This window comes from Oncorhynchus tshawytscha, linkage group LG12, assembly GCF_018296145.1.
Source record: "Oncorhynchus tshawytscha isolate Ot180627B linkage group LG12, Otsh_v2.0, whole genome shotgun sequence".
Taxonomy (NCBI): domain Eukaryota; kingdom Metazoa; phylum Chordata; class Actinopteri; order Salmoniformes; family Salmonidae; genus Oncorhynchus; species Oncorhynchus tshawytscha.
Genome location: NC_056440.1, coordinates 38637685 through 38665516, shown reverse-complemented (window position 1 = coordinate 38665516; position 27832 = coordinate 38637685). Strand labels below are relative to the sequence as shown.

The 27832-nt window shown below is 41.7% G+C and overlaps 1 protein-coding gene across 1 annotated transcript in view; it reads left to right on the top strand.

Moving 5' to 3' along the window:
• Positions 1-27832, top strand: part of LOC112264110 (transient receptor potential cation channel subfamily M member 3) — a 139149-nt gene that overhangs the window by 39002 nt on the left and 72315 nt on the right. The window contains exons 3-9 of the mRNA XM_042331099.1: positions 662-741; positions 6063-6264; positions 6712-6925; positions 7993-8117; positions 8658-8829; positions 26720-26894; positions 27398-27521. Coding sequence (XP_042187033.1) covers positions 662-741; positions 6063-6264; positions 6712-6925; positions 7993-8117; positions 8658-8829; positions 26720-26894; positions 27398-27521 — 1092 coding nt within the window. The remainder of the gene's footprint in view (positions 1-661; positions 742-6062; positions 6265-6711; positions 6926-7992; positions 8118-8657; positions 8830-26719; positions 26895-27397; positions 27522-27832) is intronic.

Genomic DNA, 27832 nt, shown 5'->3' with positions numbered 1-27832 from the left:
TCAAACAGAATTTACTGCCTGGGTGCACAGACCATCCGCTTACTCTCTACACTTTATCTAAATGGGGAAATGCCTGTGTCGATAAACTATATAACATCTTTGCATTTGAGTGTGTGTTAGTTTGCATGGATGAGTTTGTGTGAGTTAAAATACAAGTGCATGTAAGTGTAAGCTTGCGTTCTGCTCTACTGCGGTGTGTGTGCGTGCGCGCACATACTTGATAGTCATTTCCAACTCTTGGTTTTAAGACATCAAATATGCACCTTAAATAGTCGATAGCAGATAGGAGACCTGTGGCTATGTGGTTTATATGTACGCACTTCAAATTCTGCAAGAGCTAGCTACCTGGTCCTTGAAGAGAATGTGTCTGTGTAAGACTAACTAAATCCCCTAGGTAATGTGAAGCTTAATATGGTGATCCTCCCTCCCACTCTAATGAAGTGCTTTGTCACTTGGTAGAGACATGCCTCTCCTCCTCCCAGGTAATGAGTTGGGCTCAGACTGGGCTCAGACTCACACTGAGGGTTTAGCTTGGTACTAGCTGCTTGCATGCCTCTTGATGTGGCACCTGTAATGCTCTAGCCTCACTCGCTCACATTAAGAATCCTGTTGTTTGAGTTTGAGGGACAAAGTGACTGAGCGTCTTCTCTTCTCTCTACAGGCACAGAAATCGTGGATAGAAAGAGCCTTCAGCAAGAGAGAATGTGTTCATATCATAGTGAGCGCCAAAGACCCCCATAGGTAAGTGAGTTTTAGAATACAATTTTGTCATCCAATGTGAAAGGGAAATTATATTATTTACATCCTCCCAGACACCATACATGGCACAGTTGATCAGCGGCGGCCACTGATTGACAGAATACCTGGGGCACGAGATGGTTGTTGTCTACAACGCAGCATGACAGAAATATGTCATGTTTTCAAACTAATGGTATCTTCTTTGAGAAGATATATAAAGTGATCTGTGTATTTGAACAACAACATAAATACACCTATTTCACTATTGCATAATAAAACCGAATGACCACTATTGCAATGCAATAATCGAAAACACATTTTCTAACTGGGGATAGCTAGCTAACATAAAGTTGCAAAGCATGATGTGCTAGCCAGTTAATAAACATATTTCTGTATTAGTTAGATATGAGTTTAAAAGACTTGATATTTTCTAACTATCTAGCAAGCTACTGTACCAGCTAGCTATAGCTAGCTAGCTGCTTATCAACGGTAGATAACTGGTTAATTTGACCAAAATAAATCGACAAACTATTTTTCTATATTTCTCAAAAATACTGTAGCTGGTTAATTAATTTGTTCATGCTTTGTCACACCCGGTTTTATTCTGTTTTTGTCCACACAACTTGTCACCCTGCCACCTACAGTAGAATCTGACAAACTAAATCAGGGAGAAACTACAAAAGTGGCCATGTTTTTTTCCCTACCAGATCCATGATGAGGAAGGTCTTGCTAGTGTATCCCTCTATCCTTCCACTATTGTTAGTTGTAGTTGTCCGGTTTATCAAGTACCAGGCTCCTATGACTGTTAAGATGATTTATTTACAAGTTAATTACAAATGGACTTTTTGCTTTAGTGCCATCTAATAGAGCAGATCTAGCCATGTCTAGGTTCCCATCTTCAACCTAGAGTCACGTGCAGAAGTAAGCCATCTGGTGCGAGAGACTGATTGGGACGAGACCCAGCCCCAGACGTTCTGACTGAACGCACATTTGAGTGCCGCAGGAAGGTCCATTTCTTTGTGTTATTATAAATTATGCCATATGCAGTTCTCCCTTATGGCAACACAATCCAAGCAATGCTTGAACGGAGGCGGAACTGCCTCTGCTGGCAGTCACTGAGGGGCAGAGTAGTAAATAACTGAACAGCTTGTTTGGAACAATACATTTTTCAAACTTTTATGAGCATTTAAAACAATGACAGTCCATCATTACTTTAAGACATGAAGGTCAGTCAATCTGGAAAATGTCAAGATCTTTGAAAGTTTCCTCAAGTGCAGTCACAAAAATCATCAAGCGCTAATTGAAATGCATTCCAGGTCTTCATGAATCTGGTTGAGAGAATGCCAAGAGTTTAGCAAAACTGTTATAAAAGGCAAAGGGTGGCTACTTCAAAGTATCTCAAATATTAAATACATTTTGATTTGTTTAACACTTTTTTGGATACTACATGATTCTATACATGTTATTTCCTAATTTTGATGTCTTCACTCTTAGTCTACAATGTATAATATAGTAAAAATAAAGAACCATTGAATGAGTATATATATACTGTCTATATATATATATATATATATATATATATATATATATATATATATATATATATACTGTATACAGTGCATTCGGAAATTATTGAGACCTTTTCACATTTTCCACATTTTGTTACGTTCTACAATTCTTACATAATTTTTTTTCTCTTATCAATCTACACACAATACCCCATAACGACAAAGCAAAAAACGTTTTTTATAAATGTTTGCATTTTTATCACAAAAAAATGAAAGAAATATCTTATTTACATAAGTATTCACATCATTTGCTACTGAATGAGACTTGAAATTGAGCTCAGGTGCATCCTGTTTCAATTAACCATCTTTGAGATGTTTCTACAACTTGATTTGGGTCCACCTGTGGTAACAGAATTGACACACCCCTCTCTCTATAAGGTCCAGAGTTGACAGTGCATGTCAGAACAAAAACTATGAGCATGAAATAATTGTCCGTAGCGCTCTGAGACATTATTGTATCAAGGCACAGATCTGGAGAAGGGTACCAAAAAAATTCTGCAACGTTGAAGGTCCCCAAGAACAGAGTGGTCTCTGTCATTCTTAAATGGAAGAAGTTTGGAACCACCAAGACTCTTCCTAGAGCTGGCCACCCGGCCAAATTGAGCAAGTGGGAGAGAAGTGCCTTGGTCAGGGAGGTGACCGAGAACCCGATGGCCACTCGGACAGAGCTCCAGAGTTCCTCTGTGGACATGGGAGAATCTTCCAGAGGGACAACCATCTCTACAGCAGTCCACCGATCAGGCCTTTATGGTATGGTGGCCAGACAGACGTCACTCCTCAGTAAAAGGCACATGACAGCCTGCTTGGAGTTTTTCAAAAGGCACCTAAAGACTCTCAGACCATGAGAAACAAGATTGTCTGGTCTGATGAAACCAAGATGAAACTATTTGGCCTGAATGCCAAACGTCACTTCTGGACTAAACCTGGCACCATCCCTATGGTGAAGCATGAAGGAGGCAGCCTCATGCTGTAGGGATGTTCTTCAGAGGCAGGGACTGGGATACTAGTCAGGATCAAGGGAAAGATGAACAGAGCAAAGTACAGAGAGATACTTGATGAAAACCTGCTCCAGAGAGCTCAGGACCTCAGACTGGGGCGAAGGTTCCCCTTCCAACAGAAAAACAACCCTAAGCACATGACCAAGACAGTGCAGGAGTGGCTTCGGGACAAGTATCTGAATGTCCTTGAGTCCAAAAGCTTCCCACAATAAGTTGGGTGAATTTTGGCCCATTCCTACCGACAAAGTTGGTGTAACTGAGTCAGGTTTGTAGGCCTCCTTGCTCGCACACACTTTTTCAGTTCTGCCCACAAATGTTCTATAGGATTGAGGTCGGGGCTTTGTGATTGCCACTCCAATACCTTGACTTTGTTGTCCTTAAGCCATTTTGCCACAACTTTGGAAGTATGCTTGGGGTCATTGTCCATTTGGAAGACCCAATTGCGACCAAGCTTTAACTTCCTGACTGATGTCTTGAGATGTTGTATGAATATATCCACATAATTCGTGTGGCATTTTCCATGCCATCTATTTTGTGAAGTGCACCAGTCCCTCCTACAACATGATGCTGCCACCCCCGTGCTTCACGGTTGGGATGGTGTCTCCTTCCTGAGTGGTATGACGGCTAACCTGTGGTTCCATGGTGTTTATACTTGCATACTATTGTTGGTACAGATGAACGTGGTACCTTAAGCTGTTTGGAAATTGCTCCCAAGGATGAACCAGACTTGTGGAGGTCTACACATTTTTTGGGCTGATTTCTTTTGATTTTCCCATGATGTCAAGCACAGGTACAGGTACACCTCCAATTGGCTCAAATGATGTCAATTAGCCTATCAGAAGCTTCTAAAGCCATGACATCATTTTCTGGAATTTCACAAGCTGTTTTAAAGGCACAGTCAACTTAGTGTTTGTAAACTTCTGACCCACTGGAATTGTAATACAGTGAATTATAAGTGAAATAATCTGTCTGTAAACATTTGTTGGAAAAATTACTTGTGTCCTGCACAAAGTAGATGTCCTAACCGACTTGCCAAAACTATAATTCTTTAACAAGAAATTTGTGGAGTGGTTGAAAAACGAGTTTTAATGACTCCAACCTAAGTGTATGTAAACTTCTGACTTCAACTGTATATATATATATATATATATATATATATATATATATATATATATATATATATATATATATATATATATATATATATATATATATATATATATATATATATATACATACATACATATATATATATATATATATATATATATATATATATATATATATATACATACATATACATACATACATATATATATACACACAGTTGAAGTCAGAAGTTTACATACACTTAGGCTGGAGTCATATATATATATATATATATATATATATATATATATATATATATATATATATATATACTACCATTCAAAAGTTTGGGGTCACTTAGAAATGTTCTTGTTTTTGAAAGAAAAACAAAAATAAATCCATTAAAATAATATCAAATTTGTCAGAAATACAGTGTAGATGATGGCAGCATCTGCTTTTCTTTTTCTTTTTTTCATGTCTATTTTGTATTAAATCCTCACCCTGTACTTGCTTCCTGTCTCCCAGCTTCTGTCATCTCAAGACCGTTACAAAGAGTTATTCAAAGGTTCTGCTTTGGGAACAGTTATTAAAGAACCCTTTTAGGTTCTAAATAGCACATTTTCTTCTAAGTGTATGTGATAATGTCAGTTGAATGAAGGAGAGGTGTATCTCTAAAGGATGTAATTAAATGTTTGTTTCAATGACTCTGCCATATGTTCTGCCTAAGTGGGCATTCAGAACAAACATAATAAACATAGAATAAAATGTTGTGAATCACTAAAATCACTATTTCTAGGGAGTTACATCACACTGAAATAAAGCTTGCAATTTGCAGAATGTAGCACAGAAAAAAATGATGTTTCCCATCCCCCTTCCCCTTCCCCTCTCTATCGCTGTCAAATGGTATTATGGAAATGTAGACTACTGCTATCGCTCCAGGTGACAGATGGAGAGGAAACTGCCTGACTCGAGCACAACCCACACATCACACTAGAAGCTACTGTTTGTAAGCTCTTTAGGAAAAATGTTGGTGCTCCAGGATCAAATTGTTAATTTTACATCTGTAAAAAACTAGTCGACGGCGTGCAGGTGGATAGAAATGTTTTTATTTTTATCTCAGGCCGGCGCTTACATCATCTCAGAATAAAGTTTCTAGTTGTCTGCTTTCAGGGGCTCCTGTCTGGACTTGTCACATTTCAACTCCATTTATGTCCTGTGCATATGACCATTGACCTATGTCTAATGGCTACATTACATGGTTGAACAGATTTGTAGGAAGGAGAGAGAGTCAGCTGCATGGGGTTTGTGTGGACAGCCTTTGAAATCTGTTCTCTCACAGTAGATGAAAGGGAACTTTACCCACATGTCACTACCTCCTCCCCAGCTCTAGTGCACATCTGGGGTCTGTTCAGAAGGATGCAACACGTTCAGAGAGAAATGTATTATGTAGAACAAACCTGAATGTCTGATATGTAGAATACGGGAATCATGTCAGCTCTATTCATGACATTTCGATCGGCAATGCTCTTTGTTTCACTTCACCTCTTGAGTTTAATGAGGAGAGTGAGGAGGAAGACGAGGAGGCTGGGAAGGAAGATGAAGAGGAGGAGAGTGAGGAAGAGGAAGCCAGCCCCTGCTCTGACTACCTGTCCACCTGTTCCCTCCTCAGGTGCTTCTGCGGCCGTCTGATTGGTCAGCACGTTGGCCTGCCCCCCGGCATCTCCTCCAGTCAGAATGATAAGGCGGAGCGTCTGGTTAAGAATGACAGCCTATCGGAGAAATGGTCTATCAGCAAACACACCCAGCTCAGCCCCACCGACGCCTTCGGAACCATCGAGTTCCAGGGAGGGGGCCACTCTAACAAAGCCATGGTGACCGCTTTATACATGGGATTGAATGATATAACATTGCTTTACATAGACATAGGATTAATAGATAAATAAGGACATACTCACATTAGCATTATCTGTAGAAAGATAGGCCCTATCTACATGACTGCAGACAGATATCTTGATGAGAGTTAAAATAATCAGATTCCAATGAGCTTATTAAATGTATGTACTCAAATGTTTTGAACAGCTTTATTGTGCTCTCTCATTTTAATCTATATTTTACATTGATTCAATACCAACAAAACGATACCTATTGGTTGTTGATTATATTATATCAGGCATTTCTTTATTTTCTGTTTCACAAATATTTGTCTTACGTACAAGAAAATGCAATGTGATGGGAAAAAAATTCAAGACAAAAAAAGTGAGAAGACATACATTAACATCAAACATACAAATGTATTTCATTTGTGTGTTCATTTGCAGTATGTGCGTGTGTCCTATGACACCAAACCAGAACTCCTGCTGCACCTTATGACTAAGGAGTGGCAGCTGGACCTTCCCAAGCTGCTCATCTCAGTGCATGGGGGCCTGCAGAACTTTGAGCTGCAGCCCAAACTCAAACAGGTCTTTGGCAAGGGCCTCATCAAGGCTGCCATGACAACAGGAGCCTGGATCTTCACTGGCGGGGTCAACACAGGTGGGCTGGGTGGGTTGAGGAATAAACCAGGCCCACTTAGCGGGCTAATATCAACCACGTGCTGTGTCGTTGTTACCCATTAACCCTATGCTTCTGTTTGTCGCTGCTCTTGTTTTGTGTTAATCGTTTATTTTAAACTCAGCTTAACCCTAATGCTTACCCTAATCTTAACTGTAGCTGCAACATTACATTTGGGTGTAATCTCGCTGGCGGGTGGTCACCTCATAGGGTTCAAACCCCCGAGCTGCAAGTTCAAACCCCCGAGCTGACAAGGTACAAATCTGTCGTTCTGCCCCTGAACAGGCAGTTAACCCACTGTTCCTAGGCCGACATTGAAAATACGAATTTGTTCTTAACTGACTTGCCTAGTTAAATAAAGGTAAAATAAAATAAATATGGGAAAGGTTATCAACAGAAAGAGAAGAGAGACAGGTGTGACAGAAATGAGAGAGAGGCGCAGAGATTGGAAGAGAAAGAATGGGGGAAGACAGATGGTGAGAAACTGAAGAAATAGAATAGAAACAGAGAAGGAAAGAAAAAGACAGGAGGGTGACAAATGTACGGAGAGGACACAGGGCACAGAAAGAAGTGAATAGTGAGTGTCAGGCAGAAGGTTGAAATGAGATAATAATAATTGATTGGATTTATATAGCACTTTTCTACCAACTGAGGGACCCATAGCCTTTTACATACATAGTAGGGGGAAACTCACCTCATCCGGCACCTACCTGGGTGATGCACGGTGACCCTCCAGGCGTGACTGGGGGGAGATAGAGGGGAAGAGAGTTTGAGAGAAGGGGGGGGGCTGATATATACAGTACCTGTCTGTCGCTCTGGGTGCTGTGTTAATGTCTGACTTTATCTTTTAGTAGTGGGTGTGTCATTTATTTAAAATCAGTCTATGTATCAATAATGACAGAATGCCTCTTTCTTAATCTCTCTGTCTAAAACACATACACATAAAACTCTCACTCACATGTACAATCTATTATCTCTCTCATGTCACACACATATACACTCTCTCTCTCCCCCCCTCTCTCTGTCACATATTAAAAACATACACTCAGGGGTGATCCGGCATGTGGGTGATGCGCTGAAGGACCATGCCTCTAAATCCCGGGGGAAGATCTGCACTATCGGCATTGCCCCCTGGGGCATTGTGGAGAACCAGGAGGACCTGGTGGGAAAAGACGTAAGTTACTGTGTGTGTGTGTGTGAGTGCTTGCAAGCGTGTGTGCATGTGTGAGTGCATTCATACATGTGTGCCCATACTGTGTGTGTGTGTGTGTGTGTGTGTGTGTGTGTGTGTGTGTGTGTGTGTGTGTGTGTGTGTGTGTGTGTGTGTGTGTGTGTGTGTGTGTGTGTGTGTGTGTGTGTGTGTGTGTGTGTGTGTGGACGTGCTATTTCTAGGGGGTTTAGGGTTAAGGTTAGAATTACATTAGTGGTTAGGGTTAGGAGCTAGGATCAGGGTTAGGGTTAAGGTTAGGGTTAAGGGTTAGGGAAATTAGGATTTTGAAATGGACTGAATTGAGTGTCCCCACAAGGTTAGCTGTACAAGACTGTGTGTGCGTGTGCATGTGTGTTTGTGCCTTCTACTGTATTTCTGTGTGTATGGGTGTTTCGGTCTCAAGCAGTTGACCAGAGACTACATATTGTCTTTGACAGTTTATTTTCTAAACATGCTGAGTAAGCGGAACGTGTTGATGATGAATACTTTGTCGTGGTCCAACAGGTGGTCCGACCGTATCAGACCATGTCCAACCCGCTGAGCAAGCTGACTGTGCTCAACAGCCTGCACTCCCATTTCATCCTGGCTGATAATGGGACAACAGGGAAGTACGGTGCAGAGGTCAGACTGCGTAGACAGCTCGAGAAACACATCTCCTTGCAGAAAATCAACACACGTGAGTGGAGTCGGCCCCTGTCAATCACAGCAAGAGCCAAAAAAAGATACCTGCACAGTGCACACTGTATAAATGATGACCTCCCAACGTTACTGTATTCACCTATGGGAGAGTGTTTTAATTAAATATTGTGCAAGTATTTTAAGTTATTTTAATATTCCCTAAGTAATTTACACTGCATCTGTTAAATCTGCTGGATGTTGGTACTCTACTACGACCCAATGACAGGCTCGTTCATGTAGACAACCTGGTCAACATTCATATTCATGATGGTATTCTGTCAGATTTAGCCTGATGTAATTCTCTGCAAAAAGCTTTGAAACTGGTGCTCTCTATCTTGGAGATTTCTTATCCACAACCAAGTATTTAATCACCTGACACAGGTCATCATCGCCTCAACTGAAGCCAGTAATCCTCCCTTTCCACTTCTTCTAGTGTGTGTGCATGTGTGTGTGTGTGTGTGTGTGTGTGTGTGTGTGTGTGTGTGTGTGTGTGTGTGTGTGTGTGTGTGTGTGTGTGTATGTGTGTGTTTGAGAGAGCTAGAAAACCTCAGCAAACAGTCAAAATAGTTCTGCCATGTGTTTCACTGATTCAGAGCTTGTATGTACGTGCATGTACACAACACAGCCACTGCTGGTGTTGAGAGTACAATTAACTTTTTCAAATGATCTCTCAGTGATGGATAAAGTTACCTATCGGGACATTATTTTTAACAATATCTCTCAATATTATTTTTGAGCTAGTCGGCTGTACCTGCGCAAAAAAACGAAATAATCTTTCCTTCTCTTGTTCGCCGTCTTTAAGAAAAAGAAAATGGTGAGCCAATATGTTTTCAGCACTTTTATTTCCATGACTGATGGCTCTCTCTTATTCCTCTGCAGCAGACATATGGTAAGTAATATGTTTGGAACATCATCGCAATAAAATTGCAGTATCGAATCGCAATTCGTATGGAATCGTGATACTTAAAGAATTGCAATATATATCGTATTGGCACCTCAGTATTGTGATAATATCAAATAATAACATCCATGGTAATTCTCAGCCCTAATATGTCTATTTGTTAGTGTATCCTCCACAACGGCATTATTTCTGAAGAAGGATTGTGAGCTTGTCTATGTGAGGCCCTTGTCACATCACATTCTTCTACTTGAATTTCCAATGTTTTATGGAGCCTGAGCACCACATTTATTTGCATAAATATAAAATGCACACACCTCGTTGCCACCACTCTTAAAATAGACTTCTCAATCATTTGAAATGGAGCAAATCCAGAAATGAACCTGCTTCTGAAAACTGTATTTTTCATCAGTTATTTTTAACCAAATTCCTGCTATGATTGATTGCACCTGTCGGCTGGTTTTATCAACAAATCCCTGTTTTCAGGGACACAAATGCTTCATTTGTAAATGATGTCTGAGTGTTGGAGTGTGCCCCTGGCTATCCGTAATTTAAAAAAAACAAGAAAATCGTGCCGCCTGGTTTGTTTAATATAAGGAATTTGAAATGACTTAACAATTACATTTAACAATTACATTTTTAACAATTACATTTACTTTTGATAGTTAAGTATATTTAAAACCCAATATTTTAAGACTTTTATTCAAGTAGTATTTTTCTGTGTGACTTTCACTTCTACTTGAGTAATTTTGTATTAAGGTATCTTTAATTTTACTCAAGTATGACAACTGGGTACTTTTTCCACCACTGCTTGGACTAACAACATGACTTTGACAATTAGAGTGTCACTGCTCAAAACATCATTTAACTTATACCACAGTTGAATGTCTGTAGACCGTCGCTACGACTGTCAGTTTCCTTGTCGCACAGACAAGAAAAAAGCTAGTGTCTGCGACTGTCACAAACTAGCTAACAACGAACAAAAACATTGTTTTTAGAAAACTGCCTTTATTTGCCTGGCTTGCTAGGTTGACATTTACTGAATACATTTTTAAACGGATAAGTTTATTGGTGTAAAAATAGAGAAGGTATGCTATTTGGAGCACCGGCTGATGTCATGCAAAGGCTGTCGTTTTATGTTTATATTTTTCAAAACGACAACAACAAGTTTGATGTCGGACGACAATAGAATGTTCATGATGTCGCAGCGACAATTGTTTACAGACATGCTGCTAGACGGACTGTAGACCAGACTTTTCTCCTATCTTTATGTACATATCTACCTCATATACCTCGTACCCCTGTACATTGATCTGGTACGGGTACTCCCTGTGTATAGCTTCATTCTTGTGTATAGCTTCATTCTTGTGTATCGCTTCATTCTTGTGTAGTGCTGGGGGAGTTTGGTTATTAAATAACTAATTGTCCAACATCGGTTCAATTACTTGAATTCCAAATAGTATTGTTTTTTTTGTGAGCCAAACAGGCTACTTCTCTAGAGAGAAATCAAATAATTGACGAGAGAAATCAAGTCAAGAACGATGTGGGATGCTTGGTTGAAGGGAGTTGTAGTTTTCATTAAACGAATGTTCAACCTAGTTCAGCGCAGGAACTTGGTAATTAATTACAGTGACCATAACCCATTGTGCATATTTTTTCTGTCTCGGACCGAGATGGATACACTTTTACGCCTGCTATGTTTGGTTATATACACAAAGACAGCATAGACCGCATGAGAGAGGAATGTACACAATACAACTACGAGAGAGAGGGATAGAGAGTTCGTGAAAGTATGCCTTATCTACTTTGAAGAGTTGACCAAGGCAGCAAAAGCAGCAGTGGTGTGTAGTCATGGATGCCACAGGAAGCCAGGCTTCCCCAAAAAATGTATCAATACATAAAAAATTGTAAAAAATACAATCATTTATCTTTTGTCTCTCTGTGTTTCATAATTTTCCTTCAATTGGTAAGAGACTGAATGTATCTCACAGGAGAAAGCATCCGAGCAAGCGAAACAGCACACCTCTGTCTCTATACGTGTAGGCCATCTATCTATCTGATGCTGTCTGGTCCATAGCATTTTAGGCAAGGAAGCCAGCGAGCATCTGCCCCCCTTCACAAAACAATAAATAATAAATAATCAGTGTTGAGCTAAACTGAGCGAGCTGGTGCACCAAAAAAGAAGTGTCAAGGGAAGCCAGCGATGGATTTGGCGTCACTCCTAGCAAATCCCATTGAGAGCATAAGTCATTGACAGAAAAACTTGAACTGTTGTATCTCGTTGTGTCCTCCGGTGGCTAGCTAGCCAGCGAGCTAAAATTGTCCCTTTCCTAAATTATACATGGGTGGAGATAAGGATTTCGACTTGTGGTTTTACTAAATTCTCCATACTGGCCAATGATTACAGTATAACAGCGGTTATGATCCAACCATTAATTCATACATTGTTGTGCCCCTGCACTGAGAGGATGGAAGTTCAATATGTAGCCAGATGTAGTAGGCTGATGTTAACTAGCTTAACGTTGCCCATGACTGGAATTTAGGTTAACGGGGAAGCATTTTAGTCAGGTAGCCTAGGGCATCAAAAAATGTGTGTACCATAAGACAGAGTGATAGACTGTTTCAAAAACATGAAAGAGAGGAGGATGGCATTGGCGTTTCTCTTCAAGTAGGGTAAGTCAACATGTTTTTCTGCTTGCACATGTTTTTCTGCGCACACACACACACACACAGAAATCAGAACCATGGACCGCCACATCATATTTAGCCTACGTTGATTGGACTAAATGGTTTTTGGTATCTTTTAGTGGTCACTGTCTCTAGACTAAGCAGAGGTGATTTGATGATGTTGAAATGTTGCTGGAATAGTGGAGGCAGCTCCTGTTTTCTTTGTAACTTGTGGTAACTCTCTGTGGTTCTGAATCAAAAGTTGTTTAGTGGTGTTTAATGTTGGAAACAGTAACTTCCTTGACTATGCTGTAGGTCATGGAACTAACTGTCTGTTACTGGACATGCAATATGCTTTGTGGACTTCACTGGACAAAGCTATGGATAAATGTTTTCTGCCACTGTGTCTTCTTATTGTCTCGGCCTTTAGGCCTACAGTCGTGGCCAAAAGTTTTGAGAATGACACAAATATTACGTTTGCTGCTTCAGTGTCTTTAGATATTATTGTCAGATGTTACTATGGAATACTGAAGTATAATTACAAGCATTTCATAAGTGTCAAAGGATTCTATTGACAATTACATGAAGTTGATGCAAAGAGTCAACATTTGCAGTGTTGACCCTTCTTTTTCAAGACCTCTGCAATCCGCTCTGGCATGCTGTCAATTAACTTCTGGGCCACATCCTGACTGATGGCAGCCCATTCTTGCATAATCAATGCTTGGAGTTTGTCAGAATTTGTGGGGTTTTGTTTGTCCACCCGCCTCTTGAGTATTGACCACAAGCTCTCAATGGGATTAAGGTCTGGGGAGTTTCCTGGCCATGGACCCAAAATATTGATGTTTTGTTCCCAAAGCCACTTAGTTATCACTTTGCCTTATGGCAAGGTGCTCCATCATGCCGGAAAAAGCATTGTTCGTCACCAAACTATTCCTGGATGGATGGGAGAAGTTGCTCTCGGAGGATGTGTTGGTACCATTCTTTATTCATGGCTGTGTTCTTAGGCAAAATTGTGAGTGAGCCCACTCCCTTGGCTGAGAAGCAACCCCACACATGAATGGTCTCAGGATATTTTACTGTTGGCATGACACAGGACTGATGGTAGCACTCACTTTGTCTTCTCCGGCCAAGCTTTTTTCCGGATGCCCCAAGCAATCGGAAAGGGGATTCATCAAAGAAAATTACTTTACCCCAGTCCTCAGCAGTCCAATCCCTGTACCTTTTGCAGAATATCAGTCTGTCCCTGATGTTTTTCCTGGAGAGAAGTGGCTTCTTTGCTGCCCTTTTTTGACACCAGGCCATCCTCCAAAAGTCTTCGCCTCACTGTGCGTGCAGATGCACTCACACCTACCTGCTGCCTTTCCTGATTAAAACTTCTCTGGGATATGTGGGACTCTAGAGTCCCACCTCGCCAACAGCCAGTGAAATTGCAGGACACCAAATTCAAAACAACAGAAATCTCATACTTAGAATTCCTCAAAGATACAAGTATTATACACCATTTTAAAGATACACTTCTGGTTAACTTCTCTAGGGTAGGGGGCAGCATTTGGAATTTTGGATGAAAAGCATGCCCAAATTAAATGGCCTGCTACTCGGGCCCAGACGATATGATATGCATATAACTGGTAGAGTTGGATAGAAAACACTCTTAAGGTTTCCAAACTGTTAAAATATTGTCTGTGAGTATAACAGACCTGATTTGGCAGGTGAAAACCTGAGAGAAATCCATTCAGGAAGTATTTTATTTTGTTGGTTTTGTAGTTTTCTATTCAATGCCATTACAGTATCCATTGACTTAGGACTCAATTTGCAGTTCCTATGCCTTCCACTAGATGTCAACAGTCTTTAGAAATTGTTTCAGGCTTGTATTCTTATAAATTAGGGAGTAAGACCAGTCTGAATGAGTGGACCCTGATGTGTCACAGAGCTTTTTCATGTGCAATCCTGAGAGTGTGCATTTCTTGTTTACCTTTTATATTGACGACGTTATTGTCCGGTTGAAATATTATAGATCATTTAGGCTAAAAACAACCTGAGGATTGAATATGAACATCTTTTGACATGCTTCTATGAACTTTACGGATACAATTAGGATTTTTGTCTGCCTGTTTTGACTGCATTTGAGCCGGTGGATTACTGAAGAAAACACGTGAACAAAAAGAGGTTTTTGGATATAAAGAGACTTTATCGAACAAAAGGAACATTTATTGAATAAATGAAGGTCTTCTGAGTGCAACCATATGAAGATCATCAAAGCTAAGGGATTAATTTTATCTCTATTTCTGAGTTTTGTAACTCTTCTGCTTGGCTGGTTACTGTTTGTAATAATTTGTCAACTGGATTATCTTCTCAAATAATCGTAAGGTATGCTTTCGCCGTAAAGCATTTTTAAAATCTGACACGTGGATTCACAAGAAGTTCATCTTTAAACCTATGTAAAATATGTTTTGTTTTCTGAATTTTTATAATGAGTATTTCTGTATTTGAATTTGGCGCTCTGCAATCTCACTGGATGTTGGCCAGATGGGACGCTAGCGTCCCACATACCCTAGAGAGGTTAATCCAGCATCTGATTTCAAAAAGGCTTTACGGCGAAAGCACACCTTGCGATTATGTTAGGTCAGCGCCTAGCCACAGAAAAACATACAGCCATTTTTCAAAGAAGGAGAGGTGACACAAAAGACAGAAATAACGTTAAAATTAATCACTAACCTTTGATGATCTTCACCGGATGGCACTCCCAGGACTCCATGTTAGACAATAAATGTGTGTTTTGTTCGATAAAGTTCATCTTTATGTCCAAAAACCTCATTTGAAATAGGTGTGTTATGTTCAGAAATGCATTGTCTCAAAAAAACATCCGGTGAAAGTGCAGAGAGCCACATCAAATTACAGAAATACTCATCAAAAACATTGATAAAAGATACAAGTGTTAAACACACAATTAAAGATAAACTTCTCCTTAATGCAACCGCTGTGTCAGATTTCAAAAAATATTTTACGGTAAAAGCACACCATGCAATTATGTTAGGTCAGCTCCTAACCACAGAAAAACATACAGCCATTTTCCAACCAAGGAGATGTGTCACAAAAAAAAAAGAAATAGCGTTATTAATATTCACTTACCTTTGATGATCTTCATCGGAATACAGTCCCAGGAATCCCAGGTCCACAATAAATGTTTGTTTTGTTCGATAAAGTCCATAATTTATGTCCAAATACCTCCTTTTTGTTTGCGCGTTTAGTACAGTAATTCAAATGCACAATGCGCGAGCACTTAGTTCAAACGAAAAGTCAAAAAAGTTACATTACAGTTCGTAGAAACATGTCAAACGATGTATAGAATCAATCTTTAGGATGTTTTTATCATAAATCTTCAATAATATTCCAACAGGACAATTCCTTTGTCTCGCTCTCACGGCCGCGTGTGTGATTTAGCTCATGGCATTCTGCCAGACCTCTTAGTCAAACAGCTCTTATTCGCTCCCCCTTCACAGTAGAAGCCTGAAACAAGGTTCTAAAGACTGCTAACATCTAGTGGAAGCCTTAGGAAGTGCAATATGACCCCATAGACACTGTATATTGGATAGGCAAAGACTTGAAAACCTACAAACCTCAGATTACCTACTTCCTGGTGGATTTCTTCTCAGGTTTTTGCCTGCCATATCAGTTCTGTTATACTCACAGACATCATTCAAACAGTTTTATAAACTTCAGGGTGTTTTCTATCCAAATATACAAATTGTATGCATATTCTAGCTTTTGGGCCTGAGTAGCAGGCAGTTTACTCTGGGCATCTTATTCATCCAAGCTACTCAATACTGCCCTCCAGTCCCAACGAAGTTAAGCTCTGTACTGGTGGTGCCCCTTATCCCGCTGCTGAATCAACTTTAGGAGATGGTCCTGGCGCTTGCTGTACTTTCTTGGGCACCCTGAAGCCTTCTTCACAACAATTGAACCGCTCTCCTTGCAGTTCTTGATGATCCAATAAATGGTTGACTTAGGTGAAATCATACTGGCAGCAATATTCTTGCCTGTGAAGCCCTTTTTGTGCTAAGAAATGATGATGGCACATGTTTCCTTGCAGGTAACCATGGTTGACAGAGGAAGAACAATGATTCCAAGCACCACCCTCCTTTTGAAGTTTCCGGTCTGTTTTTCGAACTCAATCAGCATGACAGAGTGATCTCCAGCCTTGTCCTCGTCAACACTCACACCTGTGTTAATGAGAGAATCACTGACATGATGTCAGCAGGTCCTTTTGTGGTAGGGCTGAAATGCAGTGGAAATGTTTTTTGGGGATTCAGTTAATTTGCATGGCAAAGAGGGACTTTGCAATTCATTTCAATTAATCTGATGACTCTTCATAACATTCTGGAGTATATGCAAATTGCCATCATACAAACTGAGGCAGCAAACTTTGTGAAATTAATATTTGTGTCATTCTCAAAACTTTTGGCCACGACTGTATACTTCACGGTCGCAAAGGCATATGAATTTACAGGTTATAGAGTAAACAACACTGAATGTTTTGTACACTCAGTGTATGGCAGTCACTGCTCTGGTTTTTATCCTGTCAAACAGAAAAGGCCATGACTCTAGCCCAGAGGCTGAGATGGCACCCACCAATGGCGACTGTGAAGTCAACAGGAAGCAGGTAGAGACTTGCAGCCTTTGTCCATCCCGTCATGTGACTTATGGGCTTCCCTTTGTCATCCTATGCCTGGGCTCATATAAAAGGGGCTGGGGAGGCAAAGGGACGCCCATTCGTCAAAACAGCATCTCAACTGGACATTCATAGCGTAATTAACAGCATCCTAACATACAAACCATCCCCAACCAACTCACCATCCCAAAACCAAGCAGTATACTATCCACAAACCATTCCCAACCATCCATGAATTAACAGCATCCAAACAGACCATTCCCAAAATAGACCTTGATTTCGGGCTTTACGACGCTCGTTCGAAGCCTGCATGCACTTAATTCATTAAGTTGGAAAAGCCGACAGCCAGAGCATTGAGTCACACTGTTGGTTTACTGCTCTTTGACAGTACCAGGCTCCTATTATTAGGGCACAATTAATGAAACATAATGAGTGTTTCTTATTGGACAAGCTCCCATAGTACGTCCCCATTTCAGATTGTTGGCTTTCATTTTGTGCTTAATGAATACCACCCAAGGCTTTAGACGGCGCACCATTCCTTTATTTGATTACCTGTCCACAGTCAAGAAACAAACACATACATTTCTCTCTCAGCAGGGTCCCCTGGGATATGTCACACCACAAGGTTTCTCAGACAAAAGAGGATACTCTTTTAAGAGTAAAACATCATTTTAGTTTGAATAGCCACATATCGGAATGAAAGGAACACAGAGATAGATTTCAATGATCTACCCCCGAGCTCTCCCCCTCCATCAATGGCAAATCTGAACATAATTTTATCCTCCTGATTCCTGCTTACAACCAAAATGTAAAGCAGGATGTACCAGTGACTAGCGAAAATACGAAAGTGGTTAGATGACACAGATGCTACGCTACAGGACTGTTTTGCTAGCACAGACGGGAATATGTTCCGGGATTCATCCAATGGAATTGAGGATTATACCACCTCAGTCATCGGCTTCATCAATAATTGCATAGACGACGTCGTCCCCACAGTGACCGCAGTGACCTGTTGAGCGTGAAAAACCCAGCAGGGTTTCAGTTCTTGACACAAACCGATGCGCCTGGCACCTACTACCATACCCCATTCAAAGGCACTTCAATCTTTTGTCTGGCACATTCACCCTCTGAATAGCGCATACACACAATCCATGTCTCAATTGACACAAGGCTTAAAAACCTGTTTCCTCCTCTTGATCTACACTGATTGAAGTGGATTTAACAAGTGACATCAATAAGGGATCATAGCTTTAAACCTGGATGCACCTGGTCAGTCTATGTCATGGAAAGAGCAGGTGGCCTTAATGTTTTGTATACTCAGTGTATATGCGTCAGCCTACTAATTATACAATTGTAAAATAGGCCCTAAAATAGGTCAAAATTAAAATCTGATTCGCTAGCCTATAATTGTAACTTTGTAGGCCACATGTCCTGCACCAGCATTGCATTCTCTCCCAGCTTCATGGTTTGAACGAGATTTGTAATTCTAGTCCATATGACACAGTATAATACAGTACAGAACAGTAATACAGTCCACACTCAAAAATATTATTTCATCTTCATGCTCTCATTCTCAAACTGAACAGGACATCAGTAGGCTTAGTTCCACACGCACAGATATGACTTCATATATTTTTTTTTACAAATTGACTCGCCTTCTGAAGTGCCACCGTACACGGCACAGTCATTTATTAGGCAGCACAAAAGGTTTTACATCAGCAAGAGCAGGGAAGGTCGTGTCCATTGCAGTGTGTAATGCAGTATAGCTTAGTTTTTTTTATACATACACCATCCCAGTAGCACAAAAACTATTGGAAATATAACTTTCCCTGTTTTTCTCTGAGCATGCTCTTCGAATAGGCTAGGCCTACGGCCTAAAGTATAGGCTATGGGTCATTTTATTGAGACCACACAAGGCGCACTTGATATTGCGTTCCCAGCAGAGACTCAGGGAGGAGGGACATCATCGGGAACACATGAGATACCATAATAAGCAACTAATTCTCAAGCCCTGAGCAATATGACATTTAATTGATAACAAATTGCATGACCATCCCCTGGACAAAAAATAAATAAATACTAAACGCTCCCCCTGACTGAAATGTAAAAAGCATGACCCTCCACAATTGTCCTCTGGGTAACTATTCTGTAAATTTCGATCTCTCCCTTACTAATCTCAATGGCAGTGTGTTACACAATACCTGTCATAATTCTGCTCGTGAAAACGTAAGAGTGTAAGATTTCTTGTACCACACTGTAGTAAACTTGGTGAAGGAACGTTATTTCAGATGAGTTATATCGATTAACATTGTCATGGATATTAGTAATTCTTTACATTGTGTTTCACTTGCATGCAGACCCAAGCATCCCACCGCAATGCCGACGCGTTTTGAACAACTAACCTCTTTTAAGCGTTGTGTGTTTGAGATACAGACTGTTTGATTCTTGGATTGGATTTATACATTTCTTCTGCAACCATTAGGCTGTGTGATTAACAGGGGCTGAGCTACAGCGGTGTTTGTGAGACCAGGGAGGATCCCAAAAACAGTTATTCTCACAAAAACAACAAAAAAGTCTGTAAAGTCAGAACGGTTTGAGCTACAACCTATTATTATGAACCATCTATGAAAAGCCGAGACTCTCACGGACACGTACATTCTATGAGGCTCACAAGCCACACAATAGTTATTAGAAAGTAAGAGATTCTTCTACATAGAAGATCATAGGAAATCCCAGGACGTGTTTATAATATTGTAATAAGCTCACATAGTTGCTGTCACGAACTCAACACACCACACATTTGTCACTGACTAGTTGGATGTTCATTTCACACCAAGCAAACAATTTCTCTACTCTTCTGTAGCATACTTATTCATACATTGTTTATTTATTAACATGTGTCGATAGAACTGTTCATGTCAAAGTATTTCTACTAGTAGCCCTGGTTGTCCTGAAAATAAAAATGGTAAAACACTTCAATGTGAGGCTAAATATAGTATGAGGGCAGAGCATGCAGATTAATGAAAGTGGGGAATTTCAGGTTTTTCACTGTAGGAGGCCTGGGACCAATGGAGATAAGTCAAGGAAGAAATTGGCTCTTAGTAGATCTAATGACTAAAACATTCTCCTCACGTCTCTCCTGTAGCAAACTAAAACAGTGCTTATTTTTCAGTGAATACTCCCTCCCACTGCATATTACATGAGGCTGTTGCCTCGTGTGCTATTGTGAATGAATATCAAAGGGACAGCTCAGCTCAAGCTGAGGGTAAACAGAATAAATGGTTAGAGACAGGGCTTTGGGTGAAGTGCTGTTTTTAGTGGCTGTGGCCAGTACATTCACATTCCAGATTAGATACGGTACATGCTTCTCTCCTCCTGACACTGTCTGGCAGCAGCAAGAGATGCAAATATCCCTGACCAGCTTCCTCCATTCACACAGACAGTGTGGTGAAGAAGGCTGAAGAAATTTGGCTTGTCCCATAAGACCCTTCTATAGATGCACCATTGAGAGCATCCTGCCGGACTGTATCACCGCCTGGTATGGAAATTGCACCGTCCACAACGGTAGGGCTCTCCAGAGGGTGATGCGATCAGCCCAACGCATCACCGGTGGCACACTGCCTGCCCTCCAGGACATCTACAGCACCCAGTGTCACAGGAAGGCCAAAAATATCATCAAGGACCAGCTTCTATCTCCACAACATCAGATTAAACACTCACCACTAGCCAGCCTCCGCCCAGTACCCTGCCCTGAACCTTAGTCACTGTTACTAGCCAGCTACCACCCGGTACTCTGTCACTTAATAATGTTTACACACTGTTTTGTCCATTTCATATGTATATACTGTATTCTAGTCAAGGCTCATATAACTATATATAACATCTGCTGTACTCACCATTTCTATTCATATGCTGTCCCAACTGTCTATACACACAATTATATACATTTTGGGGATTTGTGTGTATTGTTTTGTATTGTTAGGTTTTGTATTGTATGTGGCTTTAGAAATATAAGCATTTCACTGCTGTGTTAACATCAGCAACATATTTGTACGCAACCAATACAAATGTATTTGATTTGATTCGTATGACCATAGGAATAGCCGCTAGATCATCTAGCCATTGTCATCCACCCCCCTGTCCTCTAGTCCACTCATCATCTCTTATTTATGCGCTTGTCATCTCCCATTGTCCCCCTTTAAACAACTCATCCTCACATAGCCTTGTTCCTATTTGTCCAAGGCCAGGCGACTACAGGAAGCCTTGAAGAACAGTGTGCTTTCTCTGTTCACACCAGACTCCCGCCTGACTCCCGTCTCTCCACATAACCAGCCAGATAATAGAGTGAGACTGCAGATGGAAGCACAACTCTCCAGTCTCTGGTGATGGCCACAGTTCTCTGTTGTTTGCAATCATGCACTAGTCTCAGAGAGAGAAAGGGAATGAAAGAGGAAGTGGAAAGCGAGGCGAGGTGATTCCTTTGAGAGTACTCTTCTGAATAGGAGGATGAGAATATACAAGAAGATGGAGAGAGGAGAGACATTTGTCATGCTGTGTGAATTTTCTCTTCATGTATCCTTCACTTACTCCCGCATCAGCTCTAAGGTGTGTGTAGGGGGGGGGGATCTGTTCCTCAAAGTCACACCGTTTTTATTCACAGTAATATGTAAAGGATGAGAAATGGCCCCTACTGAAATTGGATTCTAATCAGATGCTATGAAGCCCTAACCTCACCTGGGATCCACAGTACAGATAATGAGTTTTTAGAAGAGAGTGGCCGTAGATGAAGAGATGATTGGAGTGGTTAGGACAGTGGACTCAAACTCAATTCCCGGAGGGCCTGGATATGCAGGTATGCTCTAACCCAGCACTAACACAACCAATTCAACTAATCAACCAATCATGATCTTCAATAGACACCTTCCTTGATTAGTTGAATGTGGTATGCTAATGCTGGGCTGGAGTAAAAACATACACACTGGCCAGGTAGATAATTGTATTTGAGACCACGGGGTTAGGAAGAGGTGAGTGAAATACCCATCACCTTTCATCTGTCATGGTGGAAGTGCAGTGCCTGTTGAAGCGGTGACTGAGGTGTGGCTATAAGCAGATGGCTAACGGTGTGAAGAGAGAGAGATGGCTCACTGTCAGTATTGTCATCTCTGAGACTGCCAGGGAAATCAGCAGGGAAGCCAGGGAAAGGGAATCATACCAGGGACAGGTGATCCACGGAATCAGGAGTGTCTCTGTCACCATGTTTTCTGACCAAAACCAGGGGTTTACAGGTGACATTTCCCAGTAGAACAGACATAGTAAACAGACGGGACTCTGTCAGGATCCGGACCCAGAACAGGTTCAATAAAGACCGTGGGTCCTGACTTAAAAAAATTAAAAAAATAAAGTTGTTGTTTTTTGTATAGGGGCTTTTATAGAGTCAATATTTGCAGTGTTGAACCTTCTTTTTCAAGACCTCTGCAATCCACCCTGGCATGCTGTCAATTAACTTCTAGGCCACATCCTGACTGATGGCAGCCCATTCTTGCATAATCAATGCTTGGAGTTTGTCAGAATTTGTGGGGTTTTGTTTGTCCACCCACCTCTTGAGGGTTGAGCACAAGTTCTCAATGGGATTACGGTCTGGGGAGTTTCCTGGCCATGGACCCAAAATATTGATGTTTTGTTCCCAAAGCCACTTAGTTATCACTTTGCCTTATGTCAAGGTGCTCCATCATGCTGTCAAAAATCATTGTTCATTGATGCTTTACTGTTGGCATGGCACAGGACTGATGGTAGCACTCACCTTGTCTACTTCGGAAAAGCTTTTTTCCGGATGCCCCAAATAATCTGAGAAAATGACTTTACCCCTGTCTTCAGCAGTCCAATCCCTGTACCTTTTGCAGAATATCAGTCTGTCCCTGATGTTTTTCCTGGAGAGAAGTGGCTTCTTTGCTGCCCTTCTTGACACCAAGCCATCCTCCAAAAGTCTTTACCTCACTGTGCATGCAGATACACTCACACCTGGCTGCTGACATTCCTGAGCAAGCTCTGTATTGGTGGGGACCCGATCCCGCAGTTGAATCAACTTTAGGATACGGTCCTGGCGCTTGCTGGACTTTCTTTGGCGCCCTGAAGCCTTCTTCACAACATTCAAACTGCTCTCCTTGAAGTTCTTGATGATCCGATAAATGGTTGATTTAAGTGCAATCTTACTGGCAGCAATATCCTTGCCTGTGAAGCCCTTTTTGTGCAAAGCAATGATGATGGCACATGTTTCCTTGCAGGTAACCATGGTTGACAGAGGAAGAACAATGATTCCAAGCACCACCCTCCTTTTGAAGTTTCCAGTCTGTTATTCGAACTCAATCAGCATGACAGAGTGATCTGTCAGCTGGTCCTTTTGTGGCAGGGCTGAAATGCAGTGGAAATGTTTTGGGGGGATTCAGTTCATTTGCATGGCATTTGCAATTCATTGCAATTCATCTGATCACTCTTCATAACATTCTGGAGTGTATGCAAATTGCCATCATACATAATGAGGCAGCAGACTTTGTGAAAATGTATATTTGTGTCATTATCAAAACTTTTTGCCATTACTGTACGGTAAAATACATTTGATTCAATTTGGGGGTTTGACAAAATCCAACCTTTCCCACCTAGCACATTTGTATGACCAGACCTACTCAAATAGTGGTTGAGTAGGCCTACCCCTGCAGTAAACAATATCCCACAATCCGGTGGTCCAGCGGTTAGTGCCACCACTTCCAGCATACAGTCATACCTGTGCTGGCATGGGTTCAAATCTCTTCCATTTCACACTCACACCTTTCTTTCCATGCTATCCCTCTGAAAAGGTAAATTCCCACAATCTAACTTAATTCTCTTGGTCTTAGTGAGCATGACTCGTTTTGGGTCACAAATCCTTCCACGACGCAGCACAGCTAAAATAGAATTGGATGGATTCTATCCAGAAGAGAACAGAAGAACAGACCAGTCAAAGCGTGACGGAGACATAAGTAACCGAAATGGAGCAGCAGCTCTGTAGAACCCGGACCTTTGCGTCCATCTCTTACCTTCTCTTCTCTACATTTCACATCTTAATACATGCATGGCTCCAATTTGCCAGTCCTCTCTGAAGAAATAGGTGCTAGCAAGTGCAGTCGGGATGATGAGGGTAGGACGAGACGTGTGAAAACGACCCACATAGAGAAACCTCCTCCAGCCATGCTAATGTTTCTCTGGGTGAGTCAATGGAACCATAATGAGGTCCTTTTAAGCGTGTCACATGTGTTCCCCTCACAACCCCTCCCTACTGGGCTAAAGATAGATGTTGGAGGATGGTGAGGCTCGCTCTAACGCCCTTTTTCTCTCCTCCTCCCCTCTTCCGTGCTGTCGCTCTCTTTCTTTCTCTTAATATTTTTGAGCAGGGGCCATGGACGTCAAAGAGGGAGAGGTAGAGAGAAAGAGAGGGGGGGGAGGAAGAAAGTAGATACAGAGGGGTGGTTGGGTGTGTGGAGCTGCCAGCGGAGATAGAAACAGAGATGGAGCGAGAGCATTCAAAGAGAGAAAGGGATTGAACCGCTCCAGTTACGAGCTCCTAGCCTCCACTAATCTAACACAGAAAACTCAAAATGTATGTCTCTTATATAAACGGGATGGTAGTGAACATGTTAGTGATGGGGTAATGGTAATGTTAAAGAATCTGTTTGACATTTGGGTTTGTAAATGCCCTGATTTCATTTCAGCAACATGACTTTTAGCTGTTGTGGAAACGTTATCAGAGGAGGTACTGACACAGTGTGTGCTGACAAAACAAATGACTTGTCTCGCAAAGCCTAACGTTCTACTTCATAGACTCCAGAGTAATCTCCTCCCCACACAACTATGAGAGATTAGTTATCTTTTTTAGACATTTTTCAATATTTTCCATTTTGGAGAGCTCTTTTCACAGCTCTTCTATCCTACCCAAACAAAGAGCACAAAGATAACTGTCCATCTGTTTCTAAATGGCTCTGTGATGTAAGTTAAGAAAGAATACTGATGTCCCTACTCTACCCGAGAGACCATAGATATTCATATAATAACAATATAGCATGGTCATTTATCAGACCGCTTTTATTCAAAGCCACTTGCAGAACTGCTAGCATTGACACTTAAACAAATATTCTGTATGTGGCCCAAGTGGGAATGGAAACCCACCACCCAGCACCTTGTTGCCAACACCTTGCTCTAACCCTCAGACATATCAACTAGCTTTAGTAGGAGACATACTGTAAGACAGTGCAGTCTGTACCTGCTCATTCATCCAGAGTTTGAGTGGTGTGGTGTGTTGTGGTGTATGCAGGCACCGCTCTCTCGCTCGCTCTCTCTCTCTCTAGCCAATTAGCAATGACCCAGCTGCGCTCTCCCTTCCTCATCTGGTGTCTTGTCAATTGGAGCCTAATCCCTTCAGGTGCGAGTGGTGTCCCTCAAACCGCAGTAGCCATCATCGCTTGCTCATGACACCTGAAGAGGTAAAGAGTAAGAGAAGAATTAAAACCATTATGAATAGACAAGCCTACTTGTTCTCCTGCGCCTGATGTACAGTGTGGTGATGTTCTTACCTTTAAAGTATGCTAGGCCCTAAAATAGCTCCCTCTTTATGTAACTTTGCCTGTAGCGAGCAAGACACAATGATGGCACGTGTGAACGGGCCCTGAGTCAGTGGCCCACCTATCCACAGTGAAATTATGCAGGCAAGGATGGGAGGGAGGATCCAGCAGGGACATGGCTTTTGAATTTGAGTGAAAAAAACTGACTGGTGGCAGCTAAATGAGAGACAGAGAGTGTGACAGAAAGAGAGAGAGAGCGAGAAGTTCAGAGAGAACTGGGCGTCCTTGTGGGGGTTTGGTACTGTAGGGCTTATGTGCATCCTTTCTCTTTCCAAGCCCGTTCTCCCAGCCTGTGTAAGCTCCAGAACCCACCTGTTAATTACCTCTAATGAGTCTTAAAGGGATAGTTCAGGATTTTGGTAATGAAACCCTTTATCTACTTCCCCGGAGTCAGATGAACTTCCGGATACTATTTGTATGTCTCTGCGTCCAGAATGAAGGAAGGTAGAGGTAGTTTCTCGGGCCAAAGCTAACTAGCTTAGCTCAGGAGACTGTCTTTGCGCTAACACTAGTTAGGACTTCATTGCCAAAATCCCGAAATATCCCTTTAATAGCTTCTGATTAGCCAGTTTGAGGCCGTCCCTCTGTGCAGCAGGAGTGTACTCGCTCCAGGGCATCTATGCGGCTCAAGCGCGGCTCCGTGCTTCCGCTAGATGCTCAGAAATATCCATAGAAATAGGAAACTCTCTCTGAATGCTGCTGCCAGACTTGTGGCACAAATTCATCTTTAAGCAGCATTTCTATTTTAGTTGAGAGGTGAGATGTCGGGGCACTTGTTGAATTGTGGCACGCAACACGGCCCCCATTTAAATTTTGTCAGTCACACCTCCCTTGTGGCTGTCTGTCAGGGTACTCCTGTGGGATTTAATGAGTGCTTTTCGTTTGCACCTTTTTTTTCTCTGTTTTCTGATTTCTTTCCTGTCTGGTTTTCCTTCCTTCTTCCACCACTATCTCTCTCTCTTTCTCTTTTGCTCCCTCCCCCCTTCCTCCCTTTCTCTCTCTGTAGGTATTGGTCAGGGAGTGCCAGTGGTGGCTCTGATAGTGGAGGGGGGTCCTAATGTGATCTCCATCGTGTTAGAGTACCTAAGGGACACGCCACCTGTGCCCGTGGTGGTGTGTGATGGGAGCGGGCGCGCTTCGGACATCCTGGCATTTGGACACAAGTACTCTGAGGAGGGAGGGTTCGTGTCACATATCACATACACAGATTTGCTACAGTATTGCGGGTGCATTAAGGTGCCAAAGTAGTGTGTCCCAAATACAGTCCTAATAATTAGGATAAACGTTAAATGGATAATTAAGGCAATGAGGCCCTTTATGAACTCGTGGATACCAATTTTATGTCTGTGTCCAGTATGAAGGAAGTTAGAGATAGTGTTGCGAGCCAATGCTAACTAGCGTTAGCGCAATGGCTGTAGTTAGCGCAACTACCTATAACGTCCTTCATACTGGACACAGAAACATAAAAAAGGTATCCACGAGTTCATCTGACTCTGGGTAAGTAGATAGAAGGCATCATTGCCAAAATCCTGAGGTGTGCCTTTAATACTTCAACTTAAATGTAAGTTTCTCGTCCAGGTCTCTTTTACCCTTTTCGGCCACAATTCATCATCTCTCCTTTCTCCCTTCTGCTCTTCCTCCCTCTTTCCCTCTCCTCTTTCTCCTTTTCGCTCATTTTTACCAGGATCATAAATGAGTCTCTGAGAGACCAGTTGCTGGTGACCATCCAGAAGACCTTCACGTACAGCCGGACCCAGGCCCAGCACCTCTTCATCATCCTCATGGAATGCATGAAGAAGAAGGAGCTGGTGAGTGTTGAGGCTCGCTCACTCGTCACCTTGGAAACATCCCCTACCCCAACTCCCCATGCCTCTACTGCAGGGCTTTACAACCCTGTTTCTGGAGAGCTACCCACCTGTAGGTTTTCTCTCCAACCCCAGTTGTAACTAACCTGACTCAGCTTATTAACCAGCTAATTAATAGAATCAGGTGTGCTAGATTAGAGTAGGAGTGAAAACCTACAGGACGGTGGCTCTCCAGGAACAGGATTGGTGAGCCCTGATCAACTATACAAAGTCTCAAGCACCAGTGTGATGGGGATTAGGGAGAAAAACATAGA